This window comes from Lepisma saccharinum, chromosome 22 (assembly GCF_977018435.1).
Source record: "Lepisma saccharinum chromosome 22, izLepSacc3.1, whole genome shotgun sequence".
NCBI lineage: Eukaryota > Metazoa > Arthropoda > Insecta > Zygentoma > Lepismatidae > Lepisma > Lepisma saccharinum.
Window position 1 is genome coordinate 37437313 of NC_139250.1, and position 23323 is coordinate 37460635.

Here is a 23323-nt window from a genome sequence, read left to right on the forward strand (position 1 = left end):
TATTTTACCTCGTTACATTTGCATATTGATACAAGGATGAGAAATTTCCCGTTATAAAATTGTAGAAAAAAGTTATTTTCTGAATAACATGATGGCCAGGGAGGGGGGGGGGGTTCTGGCCCCCATAATTCATTTCGGTTGGCCCATGTTGCGTACCCTAGTTTAAATGTCACCGCACGCCACTGGTGGGCGTGGCTTGTATTTGTGGCTGAAGAAAATGTGGGGAACTTCACAGACGTCTGTTTGTGTGAAAGTTTGAGACTCATGGGACCCAAATTACTGAAGAAAATTTTTTGTCGGCACACAGAGATAGGAGAGGATTATCATAGTCTGTGTAGACTTTGCTTGACGAAAACTGGTTTGAAACTTAATATCTGCCTAGAGGAAGGAAAAAGACAAGATATTCAAGGAAAGATGTTAAATTGTTTATCTCTTATTGTGAGTATTTTTTTAACACTACTTTTCATCTGTTACTTCAACTAGGTATTTAGGAGTCCACCACCCTAGTCCATTGAATCTTTGGAAATTTTGATTATTCTTTAACCCGTAATGCCGGAATTTTAATACTATTAAAATTTCAGTAACCACCAAACGTCTCTAATTCCCTTATTTTCGTATTTTTCACATTGATAGTTACGTATTCTGCATTCCTAAGGATTCTTCAAGTTCGCGTTTCGTTTTTTCCACGCAAATAATGTCAATTTTAGAAATATCGAGTATTTTTATATTGTTCGCTTTCGCTTGCGTTACATGCGATATGGCGGAGAAATCTTGACTAGCGTTGTCCATGATCAGTGGTTATGCAGTGTTGCAACCTTCTTCATAGAAAAATACCTACTTTGGATTTACTGATTTTGTATTTCTTTCCAGATTCGAAAAACGCACGAACCATGTACGGATAACCCCACGAACGATTGATAAATATCCCCACGAACCATGCACGGGAAGGTTAGGTTAGGCAAACATAGTTAAATTTGTTTTTTAAAATTAGAAAAAAAAAATTTTCGGGTTCAAAAACCCCACGAATAATTCACAGATAGCCCCACGAACCATTCATAAATAGCCCCATGAACCATGCACAGCAAGGTTAGGTTAGGCAAACATAGTTAAATTTGTTTTTCAAAATTAGAATTTTTTTTTCGGGTTCGAAAACCCCACGAACCATGCACGAATAGCCCCACAAACCATTCACGGATACCCCCACAAACCATTCATAAATAGCCCCATGAACCAATCACGGATAGCCCCACGAACCATTCACGGATAGCCCCACGAACCATTCATAAATAGCCCCACTAACCATTCACGGATAGCTCCACGAAACATTCACGGATAGCCCCACGAACCATTGACGGATAGTCCCACAAACCATTCATGAATAGCCCCATGAACCAATCACAGATAGCCCCACGAACCATTCATAAATAGCCCCACGAACCATTCATAAATAGCCTTAGAGATACTGGGCGAAAGGGGGGGGTGGGTTATAACACCCATCAATCTCACATTGAGCACCCCACTGATCCTGTGCACTCATGTTGTCACAAGTTCGTAATCAGAAATGATGAACAGTAACTGACGTTTATTTACGTTCTAGAACAGTTACACAGTTACAAAACCGCGTATGTGGAAACACTGACCGGTTGTTACGTCATTAAACGCACGCAAAAATTTGGTTCACGTAGTAGACGGACATCAAGGGAACAGCTTTTGTGCATCGGAGTGACATTAATGTCGAAAATTACATGATTTACCGGCAAAAAAATTTAAGCGAGGGGAAAATACACTTCCAAGGCCTTCCTAAAGTATAAATAACCCCATTTTGGTAAGTACTTTCTTCTGTAAAAGTGAAGAAATACGTTTTGGGGAAACAAAAATTTTACCAAATGTTGAATCTTTGGAACCACTAGTGAAATTCAAATGAAACTTTCAACATAAGTAAAGTATATATATATCCATGGGTTTATTAAACCTGCAAGCACTGTTAAGATATTATAAATGCAATAATTTAGTAATGTATAATATTGAATAGTCAGCATTCACATTATGTTGTTTTGTATTGTATTTTTGAATTTATACTTTCTGAACAATGTTTGCAGGTTTTATAAACCCATGGATATGTACTGTGCTGATGTAGAAAGTTGAATTGCATTAGTGTTTCCGAAAATTCATCATTTTAAAAAATGCTGTTCAAATCTACCTTGTTTCCGAATTTAAAATTACTGCCCAGTCGCTAGACTTCTGGGTATTAAAATTCCTGCCTGACTGCAACCAAGGGACAAACAAAAGAAACTTTTGAAATATTTTCGCAAGATGGCACTAGGTAACAGTAAAATACAGTCTCACTACCAAGCAGAAGAAAATTCTTTCTCTCAGTGCCAATAGATAGCATGGGAAAGGCATTCATTTAGAGCCATGATTCAGATGTATGGTGTACATCAAACCACCCATGGTAGAAGCATGTAGGTCAGTATGCTGTACGTCAAACTGGCCTTAGGGGTTAATTACTGTTTCAGTCGTGGTCGGCCCAAGTTCTGATTGTTTAATTCTGAATTAATCATGGCTTGCACTCATCTTTGGCCATCACTATTCTGCCCAATTGGTGAGAATAGCATGTAGGTCTGTTTTCAGCACGTGCTGAGAACAACATATGTGGCTATTTTCACCAGCAAAAGTATTTATCTAAATCACATGATAATATTGTCGGTACCCTTGACCCTCTGTACCTCGTGGAGAAAGTGAAACATTTTGCATGGTTTATGAAGATTTGTTGTGTATTAATGTTTCCAGTTGATTTTTGCTCGTGGAAATGTGTTATTGTGAAGTATTGTACATCTGTTACCTTAGCGTGTTACTTTACTGTGAAGCAGAACAGGCCGAAGGCTTTGCGCAAGTGAATGTAGCACCCAAAACGACTTTCCACAAGAGTAGCTATAATTTTACGTAGTTAGGTATTGATGGTTGTTTTCGACATGTTCTTTTGCGATTTTAATGTGTGCACAAACAGTTAAAAAAAAAGGTGAATTTACTCCGAAATTGCAAATATTTCTTACGTAAGCCATATTTTGGGATCAAATATCTCAGTTATTTGTGCTTTTCTAATGCTGAAACCACTTTTATATTACATAAAACGTTGAAGTCTGTCGATTTAAAAAATATCAACGTTGGGTCAAGTTCCCCATACTGTTTTTTATTTTCTTATATACATTGGCAGTGTTGCTGAACTTACTGCTAAGAATTTATTTTAAGTTTAAAATGGATGTCACCAGCAGACAGTGCTGAAGACCAGAAATTGCATGATTAGGTGTTGGGAAGTATTTACGGAAGTAATTTTAATGCTGATAGCCCTAAACCTGACCTGCCTAATCTAACAAGGAATGTATTTAGGAAGGTAAGACCCTTTCATACTTATGTCATGTAACCCATTACCTGCACCAGTTCATATCAGAACACCTTGCAGTATTTTTCCAACTTCATGGCATGCAGAAAAGTACCTCCAGCATGAAAATAAATGCACACCGAAGTAAAGCCTGGTCCACTTGTAATGTTTTGTCATCATTGTTGCATGATAAGGTACGTTTGACAGATAAGGCTGATGCAAAATATTGTTATACTATGCATGCTTTCAGTCTTTTCTTTAATCATTGTAAAAACAGCATGGATGAATCATTATTTACAAGCAGTGACGTTGCAACATATTGCGATGCCCTGAGCAAGATTAGAATATGAGGCCACCATCCATATTTTTTAAAAAAAATTTGGAATCTCAGTATGAATCTACAAAGAAAATTCATATGCATGTCATCAAAAGTGTTATCAAATTTAAATAATAATATAAATAAAAATTGTCTATTAATATTATATTCAATAATTTCAATCACCCTAAAAATGTCTTTGATCAGTGATAAATTCTCACATGCCAATTTGCTCCATGAATTACGACAGGAACTGCAGAATGGGCATAATTAATTACGTATGGATGTGGACACCTACTACAAATTATTAACACTAGTAACCCTAGACATTGAAAAAGGAAAAGGACAAGACATTTTTCATCCAACATCTACGAAACCTGGTACAAAATTAAGCAAGGTTTGACCAATTATACGAATGTTTGTGTACATGCAACGAATTGTCTTCCGTTTTGTTTGAAAACAAAACTCAGTTCATGCAAGATGTCAAACTTGCTGTCCACACATATTGTTTTGTTTGATCTCTCTGGCATGATCATGCAAGACTGACAAGAAGACATTATGTGTGGATCATGCTTAAGCTTCATACACATCAACAACTCAAGAATACACACACCCTTGTAGCAGGCCAGGCCAGGTTCGATTCAATTTAATTTTCCTTTATTGAAGGGCGAGGTTTAGTCTACGGCTGCTCTGCCACATCTTTATTTTAGACTACCAAAGTAAGGAACTTGTGTGTGCATTCGATGGAGGTGTAAAGGGCTGTGTGCAGGTAAGGCCTCAAACAGGAGTGACCTTGGCCATTCGTAGACGTGTGTGATCATCACCATGCTCTGGACCCCCAGGGTTGCTTCCCTCCCCCAGTACCTACCTACCTACCTTCCTACCTGTGTGTGTGTATTACAGTACTGCATGCAACCACTTTCGCTTGCTCCCACACGTTCGAGTCTCCCATGCTCGAGTGTTCTACACACGAGCTTTTACAATGGAATATCTTTTTAATGTGACAATAATCTTAGACATTGATGTAAAATATCCATCCTGACAGTCTCAGCCAACAATAATCTATTTCATTCTCATCTATCACTGTATTGATAAGATAGACTAAACTACATTTTAACTTGAAGACAATGATTATGTTGATTTATGTTTCAATTTCACAGTGTCTTTCACTTCACAATTCATATTTGAGGGCCCAGTATCACAAACAAATTTTGATTATATGTGTTCTACTGGGCATCGAATATATACTTCTGCATTTTGCATGTTCGAACATTATTCACTCGAGCAAAGGGAACTCTCAATTCCATGCGTTATCTATTGTCATCCAAGTGAAACACTCCTCCTGAAGCACTCTAGTGTGTATGTATAATTCCAACCACTAAGGAAGTTACAGGATCAGGCAAGCCTAACTTTCATTCCTAGTGGGAAAACTTCAAAGTTCTCCATTTAACCTCTTTACACTCACTGTAAGATGACATTTCTAACAGTTGCAAAATATGAAACACAATTTATGTATGAAACAATAAAGTTTGACGTGTCTCAAATACCCATATTCCAACCCTACTTATGACTTCAATTTTCTGCATTCCAGGTCACAGAGGATGACCGTTTGCCGAAGTTTGTGTGCTATCCATGCATAGACAAGTTAGAGCATTTCCAGGACTTCCGTGATATGTGTCAGGAATCGGAAAGCCTCTTCAAAGAATACTTGATATCTGCAGGACAGACGCTTAGGAGGATGTCAAGTTCGAAGGTAAAGTTAATTTTTTACTTGAATACATGGTGACATGCACAAAAAACAGTCAAGCATTACTTACACATGGTGTGATGCATTTTTTAAAAATATATGAAGTATTATTTTTACACTTGCTATTAACAAGAATAGAATCCTCTATTATTTCTTGTTAAGGTTTACAGTGAAAGAGATATCAGGTCTACTGAAGGAAAAAAATAAATTCTTAATACTCTATTGTTAACATAACGTTACCCATGGTGTAACAGCACTTGCAGGCCAAGGTCTATCTGTCGACTGTGGTCTCACTTCTACATGTCTCAGCAGAGATCAACCAGTTACCATGTGATGTGTGGTTAGCAGGACAAACCCCCAGTTGTATTTTTTGCATGACTGGGTTACACTTAATGATTTGATTTTGATTTGATTTGAGTTGGAGTTTTAAATCCACTTCATGAACAGAAAGGCTAATCGGGGTGGGACCTACAGTTTAAAGTTGGATCCGAACCACTATGTGCCTCCACCGGGTCTCGAACCCAGGACCCCTTGATTACAAGACCACGATGCTACCACTGCACCATTGGGGAGGCCACATACTTAATAATTTGTAACTCCCCAATTTCCTTCCTTATGATGATGGGTGGCCACCTGTCCGATACACTAGCCAAAATCTGGGGAGATTTTTTTTATGCCTCCTCCCAGGAGACTTGTACACTTCTGTTCGAAAAGGTGGCACACTCGTTTGAGTTGAAGTCCAGCTTCGTAGGCAATAGTGTCAGACAGTACAGCTGAAGTAAGTGTTTGGAAAGCAGCAGTGTTTGCTTACTATCAAACATTTTAACCACATTCAGGGAATTTTGTGTCTTCCCAACATCTTCATTCATTTTCTCACACAACCGTGACTTGTATTCTGTCAGCAATGTGCACAGCATACAAACACTATCTAATGAAGTGACATCAAAGGTTCAAGCTGGGCAGGAAAAGATGCAATCTTATGGAGAAATTTACCTAAGTAGCTTGGTTTCTTCATCGTCATTTGTGGCCATATTGGTTGAAGGTCAGCTTTGTAAGCTGAAATCCTAGGTTCGATTGCCCTTGTGGTCGCTTTTTTTTACCACTTGTAACACATTAATTATTTCAGTGTTTTAAAGTGTGATGGCGAACCACTATATGCCTTGACCAAGTATCAAACATGGAACGTCGTGATTACAAGTCATCACACCGATTATAGCATTATATTTTGTTATTGTTCGTGTGACATGATAAAAATAAAAATATGACACCCACAGATCTTCTGACAGTCGAGATAATTTTGAGTGTAAAGCGTGTTTTAATGTTTCATTTTCTTCGTCTTGTTGTGGTTAAAACTTGCTGCTTACAATAATCAATACTAAAAATGCGTTATTAAATACACTATGTGGGAGAAAGTCATTGGACACCACATGTCAGCAAATACCATCAGTTTTTTTGCAATCAATAGGAGGTCAGTTCGCCTTTGACAGTGATAACAGCAGCCACTTGTCGTGGTAAACTGGCCACAAGGTCGTGTAGTACACCGAGTGGGATATTCTGCCATTCCTCCTGCAGTACAGTCACCAACCCTGGAAGTGTAGAAGGGCAAGGCGATCGCGACCTCAATCGCCGCTCCAATTCTCCCAAAGATGTTTGATAGGGTTGAGGTCAGGGCTCTGACTTAGCAGGCGCATCCAGTCGGGTTACATTATTTTCTGCATATCACTCCATGGTAGCCTTGGAAACATGACAAGTTGCATTATCATCCTGGAACACCCATTCTCCGTTTCCATAGAAACGCCACAACGTGGGGAGCATGGAGTTGTCGAGAATATCTCGGTAGGATGCAAACGTCATGTGGCCATACACCTGTACCAGTGTATCCACGCCATGCCAGCCGAACAACCCCAGAACATGATGCCGCCGCCACCATATTTCACTGCGGGCACTACACACTCAGGTAACAGATGTTCTTCGGGTAATTGCCATACTCACACTCTCCCATCTGATCAAAACAGTGTGATTCTTCGCTCTGTAGGACCTGCCGCCAATGCTCCACCATACAGTTTCTCCGCTCTTTACACCAGCGTAGTCTCTGCCGTTTATTGGTTTTTGTTATCAGGGGTGTGCACAGCGGCTCAACCATGATAACCGAGCGCATGGGTCTCCTTGCAAAGTGTCTTCGTAGAAACAGTCAAATTGATTGCACTTTGAAACTCTTCTGAAATCGAGTGCATCGGACACGGTGTCCCTTTTCCTTCCACTTCTTGATGACAGAGCCTGCAGCTGATTTAGGGACCTGTCGAGCATCAGCTATGCTACGTATACTCATACCTCCTATGATCCCTCTTTCAAACATGCTGAGCTCTTTTCTGTCTGTCATTTTATCAGCGAATGGTCTGAGAAGCCTCCTGCTGCCGTATATATACACCCGTCTGTACTCTCTTTTCCATGAGGAGTTCGTTTGATTGGGTGTCCAATGACTCTATTCCACATAGTGTCCAACTGAAGATGAAATGTTCAATATTCTTTAGAAGAAGAGTCAATAAAATTAACATGCAAAAATTGTGAGTTACATAGAAATATTTTTTCTTCATACATATGCTTGTTTGTTTGAGTTTGGCATTGAACTCCACTCTATGCACAGCAAGGATAATCGGGACTGGATCTACAGTTTAAAGTAAGATCCGAACAACTATGTCATGTGTCTCCACCGGGTATCGAACTGCAGTTTCTTAATTGTAGCTTTTGAATATACTGCTCCAAGAAACCCATTTTCTGATGACTGGTTATACTTGTCTCAATATAATAAGTAGGAACAACATATTCCTCACTATAAAATGAATCCCCGAGATTTGGCAAGGCAACTTCTCTTTTTTTTCGGTGGGCATTCTGTGACGAGTAACTATTTGAACTTTCGGTTTCAGTGGTGGAATAGTCAGTGTGACTTGTTACAAAGCAAGAAGTCCCAGGATTGAACACTGGTTAACTGATGGAAATATTATTGAGTTTGTCGTGTTTACCACAAGAGGTAGAAAACTGTCGTAAATAACCTGCGCAGAAGGAAGTAACGAATAACGTATTTAGAAGATTTTGTCGCTTTCCTGGGCTCAACTTACTAGAATGCAGCAACACTGTGAATCGCCTTTTCAATTTGAGCAAAGATGAAGAAGTTTTGAGAAAGAGAAGGACGGTCATACGAAGAACAACTATTTGCTTCCGAATTATTCAGATGACCAACATTGATTTCTTTGCTGTTCATACGGCGTGAGGACAGAGTTGGAGAAAGGATGGTTATTTTGATTTGGGGGGGGGGGGTCTTCGAAAAAATGTGAACTTCTTTTTTATTTTTAAGGAACAGAAATGTTGACTTTTTGCTAGTTGCGGCTGGCCTCTTTCTCTCGCCGTTTGTGTTGTCAATGCCATACTTCGCAACTAGCTAGATAATATTCCATGATGTAGCAGATGGGGGAGAGATATTGGCTTTGCTTCTAATTACTAATTTTGATTTGCCTTGTGAGCGTGTATATGTGTGAGAACCCAATGGCCTACTGGCAACGCCGTTGTCTGGTAATCAAGGGATTCCAGATTCAATGCATCTAGGTACGGATCTCATTTTAAACATTATGCCCAGTTACATTTACCCTACATGAACACTAGTGACTTCATAGTAACTTTTTTTCCTTTCAAAATTGTATTTTTTGCCCTTTGTAGCTAATCTACATTTTCTTCAGTTTCTGCCTCACTTTTAGTGTTGCTTTGCTCCAGATTGTGAAGCCAAATTTTATATCGCAACTATTCCTGGGATGGCGTGGCAACCGGTGTGCAATCACAGCATAGAACAATTGTTGACAAATTCCTGTTTCCCTACTGGCTGCTTTGGGGGGAGGGGATTTTTAATGTTGTTGCTTCTTGGCCAAACACTAGGCCTAATTGTTATATATCTGCGTGGCGAGCATGACTTACTGCAAGAAGGAATGTCCACTTATCCGACCTGCCACATGTCAGGACCCAAGCCCTCAATGCACTGCACATGTTGGACGGACACGGGATGATGTCATCCCTGCTTGGTTGTTTGCTGGGCAGGATCCACGTGCTTCCAACTGCGCTGGAGCGGGTATTTGCAGTTCATCCGGGACTTTAAGCTGGCAGACAACACAGCCATCGCTATTCTTGGCACAGCGATAAGGCAATCACTTGATGATAACCGAGGAGACGGTTTAGAATTCCCGATGAAACCTACATAAGTAGATTCAGCGTTAAAAAGCATGTGTTTGACATGATTATTTCAATATCCCTTCCAGTACAAAATTAATTATGAGCATAAATAGCAGGATACACAAAGGACCGAGAAGAGTCACAATTTTCAAGTTTGGCAAAATTGCATAGTGGTTAAGGCAGGTGCTTGTGGTAGTGAGGGTCTTACGTTTGATTCCCACTTGAGGCAACTTTATTTTCAAAACTTTCTTTAATGTCTCGTTGCATTTCTATAATTAATTAGAACATATTGGTAAATTGAATAGAAGAAAAGTAACTGATTTACCATTGTTATGAATTCGATTATATTTCTTAAAACTATCTGCTTGTAAGACCAACAAATTGAGAACATTTATTATATAGATGTTTATTTACGAATTTGCCGACATGCATGGCAGAGTGGTTAGCACAGCATGTTATGATGCTAGGGATTCCAGGTTTGAATCCCATCCCGGGCATAGGTGTTCCTTGTGATTGTCGCTTCATCAGTTACCATTTCATTACTCATCCTCATGGTCACGATTTGCCAAAAGTGGCTAAATGAAAAATCAAATAAATTGCATATTTATGAAAAGAAAGAATACTTTTTATATATATAAATTGTGACGCCTTTGAAGTATTTATTACAAAATGTAAAAGGGGAAAATTTTGTTTCGTAAGTTTGAAAGTTGTCAGTAATTCAATCAATATGAAGTAGCCTGGATGTTGTGCTGTCTTGTTTAAAATCACGACATAAAAGAGACTCTCAATTGGTCTCTAATAAAACATGAAGTTAACTTTGAAATTTCACTTGGTTTAGGACCACACTATAACCGCAGTAGAGACTTGTCCTGTTAAATTTGAATCCTACCATAACAACTTGCATCTTAAATGAGAAAGGGAGTCGAGCCATACTGCGATCAAACTTTTAGGAAATTCAATGTCTGATATGGATAAGCGCTTTCAAATGGGCAACCCAATTTTTTTTAGTAGAGGGTAAGAATGCTTCCTATTCCCTTCATGTAATTATAACACCACTGACATATCCAATTGTATCTGATCTAGATTTTTTGTTAACTATCAAAACATGGTCACCAGTACTCCACTATGTTTCCTGTTTTTTGGAATTAATAAATCTATCAAACGGGAAGTCACTCAACACCCGTTCACATTTAAAGTTTTTGAGATTTCTCCTGAGCAGTCTTTTCATTCAGTGACATTCATAATTCGAGCATTGAATTATCAGTTTTAGGGTCATTCCACGTCAAATGAACCAATTTTTAAATAATTGATTGCATGACCGTTTTAGAACAATTTCATTTAAGTACATACGTTTGTACATGTTTCTAGATATCAAAACCAATGTTAAAGAAAAAATATTGTCTTTAGTTCTCCTGCGGCAGCCATTTTTCCAACATGGCACATGGCATTTTTTTGCTCATGTAGCAGTATACGGAAACCTTAATATCTGAAAAACCATTCAAGCTAGGGACCTGAAACAAAATTCATTTTGTAGCTAATGAAGTATACTTTCTATGATATTCAAGTATGTTTTACTCAAAATTGCATCGTAAGTACGAAAATTATGTGGAAACTTGGGTAACAATAGTTAAAAATTTGGATTTTTAAGCTCGATTTCTTAAATGAAGGGTTTTAGTGTTAGGCTAGATTTTTTTTTATGTGTAGACCTACCTGCAGGGTGTCTATAAATAAAATATAAGTGCTTAGAAATGCACCCCTTTTTTACAGCATGGGCTCAAACATGGCCATTCATTGAATTTTGACAGTTTTCGGGGTCAAATATCTCAGATGGGTCCTCTTGAAAAATTCTGAAATTTGGCACAAAGGAAGCCCTAACTCACAGTAAAAATCTCAACTTTTAGATTCAACTCATTTTGGTCAATATGAGGTAACATATGTCACCTAATTTCTGACATTGCAAAGTAAGGTTAAACTACATCCCATACTTAGAATAATGAAGTCTTTTCTTTTTCTTTATTAAATTTGATTTAAATAAAGCCTCAGAAAATATAGTAACATATGGTTTTAATACTTGACTTACCACAAATTGAAATTACAAGGTATGACAATTGAAAATCTGTGAAATCTCATTGCAAAAGGTTTGATTTATTAGGTACCCACGACCAGTTGCTGTTGTCAGCTCCAGTTTCGTACTCATTCTCTTCGTCAAATCAGGCAGAATTATTTGTTCTTTCCCTAAGTTCCTAAGTAAATTATCAGAAACCTTCAGTTCATCACATATATTTTTTCTTGACAAAGTGGCAGCAATCAAACTGATCATTCTGACCTTTTCAATGTTAGTTTTCGCTAATTTACATTTTTCTTCTTATAATTTCAATTATATGATTGTACTCACCATGCAAAGGATTGTCACACTTGCCTTCCTTTTCTTCAGTTCTAATACATTTTGAAAAAGCAACTTTTCAGTTTCCTTTGCACTTCTTGTATGATGTGAATAGTTTTTCGAGCAAGAGCACTTTATTGTTTTTCTGCAATCAGCCTCCTCAGTTTTGAAACAGGAGATACATCAAAAACAGAACAGACTTCATGCATATCCTTTAGTTTTTCTTGTGTTGGCACAAAGACATCATTTCCATTCTGGCACTTTTTCCAGATATGAAAATTTTACTGCAACATGTCAGGCATATTGATTTAACTGGGCTTACTTGACACTTTTTTGCCTTACAATATGATGCAAATTGATTTTAAAAATTCCCTTACTTAACTTCTTCTTTAAGTAGTACTGCTGAAGATCACAACATACTTTACCATATAAATAACTATTTTCATATTGCATATTGTCTCTAAGTCATCCACCTGTAGTCTTGACCTAAGAAGTGTTTTATCATTTTCACCGAGTTCATTAAGATTATTTAGGTCTTTCGGACCCTTACCAAAAGTGTATTTATGACAGTCCTCTCCAGTTAAAAATTCTACAGAACACTCCATTTCCAGTCACAGATAACGAACATTCACAAGTCGCTACTCTGGACACATTAGGCAAAGGAAGAATGACAGCAGAGATTGTCCATGCGCATGTCAACTCCAGGCTTGTCTCACATTCTATCTAAACATGTCTCTGAATCTTCTGCTGTGCATGACTCGCATCTAATTCAACAAATGTATTTTCTTGCAAAATAAAAATATGTGACAAATAAAGGAAACAAAAAATAATATATTCTACCAGCTTTAACCCTCCAAAATAAATAGCCTACTTACAGTGGAGTGCCCAAAGAGAAGTTGGTGGGGGTCATAACCCAATACCTTTGACCTAGTATTCCATAAACAATTACTTCAAAGGCAGGATAATTTGGCAAAAACAGGGCTGTATACTAAAAAAGTATATGTGACCCGCCCCTCCCTTTCGAAATTCCTGAGCATGCCACTGCCTATCTGAAGCTGCATGTATTGCTGCTACATTTAAAAAATGTGATGGAGCTCAGTTTTGGAGCTGACAATACCAACTGGTCGTGGCTACCTAATAAATCAAACCTTTTGCAATGAGATTTCACAGATTTTCAATTGTCATACCTTGTAATTTCAATTTGTGGTAAGTCAAGTATTAAAACGTTATGTTACTATATTTTCTGAGGCTTTATTTAACCCAAATTTAAAAAAGAAAAAGAAAATACTTCATTATTCTAAGTGTGGGATGTAGTTTAACCTTACTTTGCAATGTCAGAAATTAGGTGACATACGTTACCTCATATTGACCAAAATGAATTGAATCTAAAAGTTGAGATTTTTACTGTGAGTTAGGGCTTCTTTTGTGCCAAATTTCAGAATTTTAGAAGAGGACCCATCTGAGATATTTGACCCCGAAAACTGTCAAAATTCAATGAACGGCCATGTTTGAGCCCATGCTGTAAAAAAGGGGTGCATTTCTAAGCACTTATATTTTATTTACATTCATCCTGCAGGTAGGTCTACACATAAAAAAGATCAAGCCTAACACTAAACCCCTTCATTTAAGAAATCGAGCTTAAAAATCCAAATTTTTAACTATTGTTACCCAAATTTCCACCATAAATTTCGTACTTACGATTCCCTGTGTTCCCTGCCCGCCCCTGGTTCGGACGCCATTGCTCGCAGTGCAGTAGACAGCGACGGGCATCGGCAGCCCGCCCGCTGTTGAACCACGCTGGGTACTGATGGACCGCTGAAAACTTCCCCTTCAGATGGGCAAGTCGGGCTGGTTTAAGACAACAGCTGTGCAGGGCAGGAATGGGTGGGCATTCCTTCTCATTACGGTGGGCGAGCAGTGGATCACATTTGCAGACCTCTACTAATTGGCTATTTGACCATGAGTTCCTTTGCAGGGAAACGTGGTAACAGGGGGTCACTGCCATTAAGAATGTTCCCACGCCGGATGTAAAAGCGGCGCCTGTAGAACCGTGACATGAATGAAAAGCGTGGAAAAATAAATATACTGGTGAAAACTAATGTGTATGAATCTATTTTCCAAGATTTAAATAGTTGTATATGAAAGCCGAAGACAGCCCAATCAAATATATTGCATAAATGTTATTTTTCTCTGCCAGAAACCCACTATTCTCAGATCACTTCAAGTGGTTTTGCTTAGCCAATACCGTAGAACCACCAATAAACACAAACCACATGATGTATGTCCATCAGCCAGCTTCACAAATCAGGCACCGAACTGCGAGCAATGTCTCTATATAGAGTGCATGCGTCATGGTGCTTCACTTTTGTGAAAGAGACAGATAATCTCCGTTCGTAAGTTTGAACCCTGATAGGATCAGTTTTTTTTTTCATGCAGAAGAATGAAATGCCATAACCTGAGTAAAAGTTTCAATATATGTGTGTAATTAACGTTTATCTGATTGCGTGTCCAAATGTTTGCAGCAGATAGGAAATTGCTTTCCGCTTTCACTATTTAAAATAGAGTTAAAGTAATACAGTTGACACAATATGCATATTACTGTGCCACACAAGAGCGTCTCGCTAGTTGTTTAAAACCAGAAAATGTGCAAATTTGAAATGGGTTCCCATGATGTCACATTACATGAATAGTTTTGAAAACAGGGTAAATTTCGGATACTGAAGTCATTTTATAGAAAGTTTGCATTTACAATCTAGTTCATGAAATTAACATATTTTCTTCTCTCTTCACCTTCTTTTTTGACAGTAATAAACGAAAATCCCTTTTGAGTTGAAATACCTTAATTACAATGCCATAATTTTAGAGCTTCATTTCCTTTTAATTATCAAATGCTCAAAGAGAATAAAGATTTTTAAGCACTTTTACATGCTGACAAGCACGAATTCCATTTTCTTTGGTTAATTTAGTTACAAGACAGCTTTGTATGCTTGTAACAATACCCCCTACAACCAGAGGGGAAATCATATCTTGATGTGACAACTTCCGTACAAAATATTGTGATATAGAAGTAAACATCACCCAGGCACCCACTTGTGTCTATATATCTACCTACATATAATGTGTGTATCTGGGGGTTCGACATGCTGACCCCACGTCACCCCATTACCAGTTGAAGAACTCCACACCTCTAGGTAAGATTGTGGGAGGGAGACTGGAAGTTGAGGGATAGGCCAAGGCATTTACAAGGCTGTAGTGTCAAGGAGTTTTATTATTATGTTCATGTGTATGTTTACATGAGGAGAAGGGAACATAGATAATGTCTTGGGTTCTATTGCTGGTAGAGAAAAATGTGGTTCGGATCCCATTTTGAACTGTAGGTCCAGTTCCGATAATCCTTGCTCTGCATAAAGTGGACTTCAACGCCAAACTCAAACAAACAAGCATAGGTATGAGGAAACAATACTTCTATGTAACTCACAATTTTTGCAGGTCTTTTCAGTGAATGTTTCATCTTCAGTTTGTGACGTTTTTTTCTACGCATTTGTATTTTCGCGTAAAAAAACGTCACAATTTCTCATTTCCTTCGTACGCTTTGCGTCTTGTTTGTTTCCCTGGATTATAATTTATTACGCTAGAGGTCTCCACCGACCCCTCGCTCCGTGCTCGCTTCCCGAGCTGAAAACAGCAGCAGTTCCGATCCTGTAATTATCGCGATAAGAACGACGTGACTTTGCGTCACGAGTGTGAGAGAGAATTTTACGTGCGCCGCATGGTTAAGTGTGCAAGTTGCCTCGCTATCGAGACTTAACCCAATTTTGAATTCTTCTCTTTTTGCGCGCACCAAGAATTAGTTTTCTCTCTCCACAAGCATTGGACCTTATATCGCGAAGCAGTTTTATGGAAGGGTGCGTTTGACGAATGTACCAAGGTGCTCACTGCCCAGTTTGATTTGGGTGTTTTCTCCAGTAACACGAATTAGTATCCATGTTGGTGATTGAATACGGACCCAGAGATGTTCCTACGTGTGACTCCAATATCCTGAAGGCGAGACGTGAAGGAAGCCACGACTTGTAGTGTCTTGCCGTACATGGTTGTGAGAGATTGCTGTTTGATACTCTATGCGAAATCTAATGGAGGTATGTACTGTGTTGTTTTCTCCCTCCTTTTGATTGCAAAAAGAATGCAAGTTCGCGCACTGTGATGGGTTGGAATATCTTTAATTTAACCGGATCGAAAATATAAAGAAAGAGTGTAATAGGACTAAACGACGAATCGACAAAAAAAAGCTAGTCGCTTCAAAATCATTATTACAGCACTTCGTCGCACCCCTAGTGTCAAACTATCTTTTGGATTGCACGTTAATAGTAACGCAAATGAACTTGCGGCTTTCTTCGCCATAATTGCAAGCGTAGACCCTGGCGTACGCGAGCTATTTGCTATTTATAATTGCGATTTTTTCTAAAAAATGTAAAAATAAGACGCACACGGGGACTGGCACCAATAAATAAGTAATTTACTGGGAGCATCAAATGTCATAGAAATTATAAGATTGTTTATTGCCAAAAGAAATAGGAATGATACGTAATATAAGAGGTTAACATATCGATAAATTGTAATGTTCAAAATTCTTTGATATGTTCAGAATTATAACTAGCATTAAGTAATGAGGTTCAATTGGAACTGGTGGGCGTATTAGCATTCGCTGGAACTTGTAATTTCTGCGTAAAACGCATGTATATAATCACTGCCACGTCTAATGACAAGACAAAGAATGGCAGTCAGAAATTGTTAACGTTGTAGTTCGAAGGAAGTTCAAAAAAGGATACGTAAAATTAGAATTGTACGTCATAAAACTATCCTTTTTATATTGTTGTTATTGGAGAAATTTACTGTTTCTTGTTCATGATTGAATATAAATAAATTTGTTACTCAAAAGTATTTTTTGAAACTTTCACACAATTCTGTGCCTCTCCTTTTGTTTATAATCTTTGCGTGAAGTAAAACACTAAAGTAACGAATCTATTATTGATACCAAAAAAAAAGAACTAGTGTTGAAGCATATAGTAGACGATGTAGTTGGTTGCATGTAGTTATTATGTGTTAATGTGATAATTTTTTCTGAATTGCAGCAGTGTAATTTTCCACGCTATTTTGTGATCATTTATGTTTGCCTACAATTTCTCTCTTGATTGGTAAATGGGGAACAATTAATCCTCGCGTTATATTTGAGTTCGCATGATAATAGGCATTGGCTCTCTTTGAGACTGAGGGGGTAACCCTAAAGGCTGGCCGTAACCTTCAATAATTTTGAATTTGTATCTGTTGGTTGTTGCTTTACTTTAAGCTTGTGCATAAATAGATCCCGGACCTTTTTCACGCTTCCCTTGAGATTAATTTGTTCTATTTCTTCATGCACACAACCAGCAGGTTACAAATTTCCTGGTACCAGAGCAGGTTATATTAATCTGTACATCTCAAATTTTACAAATTTTTTTTCCCTTGCTTACCTTTTGATACTTGTTCACCCCCCCTTTTTCTTTTTTTGTACGTCTAGATAATTTTTTTTGTCATTATGCCGCCACCAGAGTTAAACGACTTTAATGATTTAGTAACATTCCAACAAGAACAACCCCCCCCTTTGTTTTACCACCACCTCCCTCTCTCACGGGTCCGCATTTTGTACATGCTCCTCAGGTTACCGCTCAGGTACCGTTGGCGCAAGCTACAGGGGCTTTAACCTCAAATGTCCCCACCATGCCTTCTTCTCCCTTGCCTGTTACGACTGCTCCGACCGTAATGGCCCCTTCCTCACCCAGTTTGGCGTCATCTTCCCATCCAAACGGAGATACGCATATTCTTCATAAAATTATGCTGAAGAACTTAGACACCCGTGTGAACGCCCTACCCATGTGTGATGGTCGTAATCATATTGTCTTATTTACCTTTATGTTGGCTCTCCAACGCCTTGTAACTTCTCATCAATACCCTTTACTTTGGTTACTTCACAATGTTATTCGCCGTACCGAAGGGGTCCTACAGACTCTTTGGGCTACAGCTCTTGCATCTTCAATGTCTTGGTCACATATGAAATCTTACATATGGCGCCATTTGGTCCCTATGTCTCTATATAACACCTTAGTTAATGACTACGTCACTCGTCCCCAACGCGAGGGAGAGACTCTTCACCTTTACGTGTCGGACGTGCATGATTCGGCGGAGGCCTTGGCATTGGGCTGGGATACAAATATTTTGGTCACGTTTATTTTACAACACCTAAACAATACATCCACAAATTGTTTATTATTTCATTTGAATTTTGCCTTTTTATTACATACAAAAGTTGATGCTTCATTTCATTCACTAGCATGTGTTATAGTATATTTTTGCCTGTAATTTTGATATGTAATTTGTGATGGAAGTTACCTTTGTAATTGATGCTCCTAATTATTTATTCTATTCCCCTCCAATAGGTTTTCCTCCCCTCTTTCCTATCTTTTTTTTCTCTTCCATTTCTTCTTCTTTTCTAATTCTCTCTTTTTTTTCTTTTTTTTGCATGTTTTATCGAGGAAACTTATGTGTCGAGTGCTTTTTGTGTGCATCATATATTGCTATCTCGGACTACACATGGAATAGTTGCGACGCCTTCTATATTGTTAGTCAACAAACAAAAAAAATTTTTTTCTCGCCGCACTATATTACATATGGACCTTTTTTGTATACCATTGTTATTTATATCAGGTATTCTATGCTTAGTGTATGGTGAAATTGTGTGCTTCAAATTCAGGTAAATGTTTCCCCTCTTTCTCCTTTTTTGGCTATAGTATTCTAACCATTATAAGAGGGTTAAATTAATTTTCGTTTCATACCCTTTAAAAAGTCATTTGATTGCAATCAATTCATCATTTTCATGCCTCATTTTTACATGATTAATGCTTGTTATATTGTTATTGCATTATTTACCCTGTGTAAATTATTTATATAAGTGTACAGTCAGGGTAAAGATCCTATTCTAGTCTTTAAATTATGGTTATATATGCCACTATATATATATATTTATTGTTACTGAGTTGTCCATTGTCATATATGATACATGTGGTAAATTCTATCTTAGTGTTTTCTCAAATGGGTCTTTTTATAGACCATCTATTATTATTTTAGAGGTATCCTTGATGCTCTCAGAAGGTGGTATTTGCATGTGAGTGTAAGTTACGTGCCCTTTTTTTTTCTTTTGCCACAAGGGGGAGTTTGTGACGTTTTTTTCTACGCATTTGTATTTTCGCGTAGAAAAACGTCACAATTTCTCATTTCCTTCGTACGCTTTGCGTCTTGTTTGTTTCCCTGGATTATAATTTATTACGCTAGAGGTCTCCACCGACCCCTCGCTCCGTGCTCGCTTCCCGAGCTGAAAACAGCAACAGTTCCGATCCTGTAATTATCGCGATAAGAACGACGTGACTTTGCGTCACGAGTGTGAGAGAGAATTTTACGTGCGCCGCATGGTTAAGTGTGCAAGTTGCCTCGCTGGCGAGACTTAACCCAATTTTGAATTCTTCTCTTTTTGCGCGCACCAAGAATTAGTTTTCTCTCTCCACAAGCATTGGACCTTATATCGCGAAGCAGTTTTATGGAAGGGTGCGCAATTCTGTGCCTCTCCTTTTGTTTATAATCTTTGCGTGAAGTAAAACACTAAAGTAACGAATCTATTATTGATACCAAAAAAAAAGAACTAGTGTTGAAGCATATTGTAGACGATGTAGTTGGTTGCATGTAGTTATTATGTGTTAATGTGATAATTTTTTCTGAATTGCAGCAGTGTAATTTTCCACGCTATTTTGTGATCATTTATGTTTGCCTACAATTTCTCTCTTGATTGGTAAGTGGGGAACAATTAATCCTCGCGTTATATTTGAGTTCGCACGATAATAGGCATTGGCTCTCTTTGAGACTGAGGGGGTAACCCTAAAGGCTGGCCGTAACCTTCAATAATTTTGAATTTGTATCTGTTGGTTGTTGCTTTACTTTAAGCTTGTGCATAAATAGATCCCGGACCTTTTTCACGCTTTCCTTGATATTAATTTGTTCTATTTCTTCATGCACACAACCAGCAGGTTACAAGTTGTATATCACAACGCGTTTTTAGTATTGACTATTGTAAGTAGTGAGCGTTAGCCGCAACACAATGAAGAAAATATTTGCTTTACAGTCAAAATTATTTCGCCTGTCAGAAGATCTGTGGGTGTCATGTTTTTATTTTCATCTTGCGACACAAACAATAAGAAAATATAACACTACAATCGGTGTGTTGACTTGTAATCAGGACGTCCCATATTCGATACTCGGTCAAGGCACATAGTGGTTCGCATCACACTTTAAAACACTGAAATACATAGAGAATGGAATATTTAATGTGTTACAAGTTGGTAAAAAAAAAAAAAGCCACCACGAGGAGAATCAAACCTAGGATATCAGCTTACAAAGCTGACCTTCAACCGACATGGTCACAAACCACGGTTAGGAAACCAAGCTATTCAGGTAATTTCTCCATAAGATTACATCTTTTCCTGTCCAGCTTGAAACTTTTGATGTCGCTTCTTGCTAATTACATTCATTTCAAAGCAATACACTTCATCAGATAGTGTTTGTATGCTGTGCACATTGCTGACAGAATGTGTATGAAATTGAGTAAAGACGTTGGGAAGTCGTGCTTTTGTGGAAGGTTAGTGTTCCCAACCCTAAATGATCATTGTGATCTAGCTTCCTTCAACCTAGAGGATTCTGCTATGTGACAAGGACCAACAGCGCATAAAAAAGGTGAAGTGCACCCCTCTGCTCTTGCACCATGCCATGAAGGCATATAGGGGTGTGGAGTTAGGGCCCCACACTTTCTTGATCACGGCCAAGGGTGGGGGGGGGATGTGATCAGCATCATGCCCCTGGCTGCCTTTACCCTCTAGGTACCCACTTTATTTGATGCTGGGTGGGTGCCAGAGCCGGTTGAATAGGTGGAAGATATCCTGGTTCTTCCCTGCCGGGGATCGAACCTGGGTGTCTCGCATGGTAGTCAGACACCAGATGGTACTCATTTTTGGAGAGTCACAATTCTATTTTTGAGCTCCATTATGAAACCAACGTGCACGTGTAAGAAAGGAATGCCCGACAATTTTTATTTTACAAAAATTCCATTTACTGTTAAAAGTTAAATTAGAGGAAAACCATTGACTTATTGTTAATAGCCTGGATAACTGATGTTTGTGTGGGGGAGGGGTGGTACCTCCTTTCATGTGCCTCCCTGGCTGTGACATAAGCTCTTCTTGCTTTCAGATTTCTATTATTTTTCCCATCGCATGCTCAGTGCCCACTTTGCGATTCTGTTTGCCAAAGTGGCTGGGGAAGGAATTTATATATTCTTCAAGCCTTCTCCCGAGCTAGGATAACACTTTTTTCGAAAGCAAAAATAAGTTTTTTTTTGGCATCATTTTCAGGAAATACACAGCACTATTTCCACCTCACTTAATATAATTGCATTTTTTATTTCGTTATTTAGTTTTGCTTTTCTTTCATTTTTGGCTTCTCGCAATGATGAGAGACTCAAAAAGAACACCCATGCTCAGGCCAAATTCGAACCCGGGGCCCTCGCATTCTAATGCATTGTGATAACCACTTCCTTATGAACGTCAAAAATGCATTTTTTTTAAATATATTTTTCACAAATTTTCGCATTTACATTACTTTCAATGTAGACGTGTACAGTCCAGTTAATTAATAATTATGCTGCAATCTTTCCATTAGCCCTTTTATTTGAGTCTGAGAGACAAAATTCCCTGAATGTGGTTAAAATGTTTGATAGTAAGCAACACTGCTGCTTTCCGAACACTTACTTCGGCTGTACTGCCAGACTCGATCGCCTATGAAGCTGGACTTCAACTCAAACGAGTGTGCCACTTTTTGTGAACAGAAGTGTACCAGCCTAATGCCTTGTGTGTGGGGTCATACTCTGTTCTTTGTAATCCTTATTCTAGTCCACAATACTCCCACAACCAACACCCTGTTCGGTACATTCCCAATTCTCATCACCTCTACTACTCTCCCGTTTCATATTCCCACAGTCAACATTATCATCCTCGGAAGGCCACACTTCAGACTTTGTGTACATTCTTCTCACTTCAGCATCTGTGGTGGCTTCTACGTGAGGGAAACATCCACAGTCCTCAATGTTAGGATAAACACTCCTCCACCCAAAACTTGAATTTCACTGCCAATATCTACACTTTTCAATGACTGCTTCTGGGTAGTGATCATCTACCTTTTACCTAAATCCTACAACACTTCAGAATGAAAACACTGGGAGAGGACTTGCATATCAACCATGACTGAAACCACATCCTCTGAATTTAAAAAGGTCACTCTAAAGTGATAGAGAAAGTTGTTGTATATAGGCTGCGATATTATTTTATTAAAATAAATGGTAAAGGCAATTATATTAAGTGAGGTGGAAATAGTGCTGTGTATTTCCTGAAAATGATGCCAAAAAAAAAACTTATTTTTGCTTTCGAAAAAAGTGTTATCCTAGCTCGGGAGAAGGCTTGAAGAATATATAAATTCCTTCCCCAGCCACTTTGGCAAACAGAATCGCAAAGTGGGCACTGAGCATGCGATGGGAAAAATAATAGAAATCTGAAAGCAAGAAGAGCTTATGTCACAGCCAGGGAGGCACATGAAAGGAGGTACCACCCCTCCCCCACACAAACATCAGTTATCCAGGCTATTAACAATAAGTCAATGGTTTTCCTCTAATTTAACTTTTAACAGTAAATGGAATTTTTGTAAAATAAAAATTGTTGGGCATTCCTTTTTTACACGTGCACGTTGGTTTCATAATGGAGCTCAAAAATAGAATTGTGACTCTCCAAAAATGAGTACCATCTGGTGTCTGACTACCATGCGAGACACCCAGGTTCGATCCCCGGCAGGGAAGAACCAGGATATCTTCCACCTATTCAACCGGCTCTGGCACCCACCCAGCATCAAATAAAGTGGGTACCTAGAGGAAACTCTGGGGGTAAAGGCAGCCAGGGGCATGATGCTGCGATATTATTTTATTAAATTAAATGGTAAAGGTATCCCCTGTGCATTACACCTAAGCTCCGCATCAGATTATGTTTGCAGCAGGTTTTATGTATTAATCCACGCGAGAACGGAGCTCAGAATCATCCATGCCAGTCTTTCCTGAAGTACTGAGCTCTTCATATCGCAGACAATGAAACAATCAGCAGTATTGCCAAC

General features: G+C 38.5%; 1 protein-coding gene across 1 annotated transcript in view; it reads left to right on the forward strand.

The window, feature by feature from the left end:
* The first annotated feature begins 245 nt into the window (after positions 1-245).
* LOC146004653 (uncharacterized) overlaps positions 246-23323 on the forward strand; it is a 72549-nt gene continuing 49471 nt past the window's right edge. The window contains exons 1-2 of the mRNA XM_083143560.1: positions 246-438; positions 5287-5448. Of these exons, the coding sequence (XP_082999686.1) occupies positions 265-438; positions 5287-5448 (336 nt within the window). The 5' untranslated portion in view covers positions 246-264. The remainder of the gene's footprint in view (positions 439-5286; positions 5449-23323) is intronic.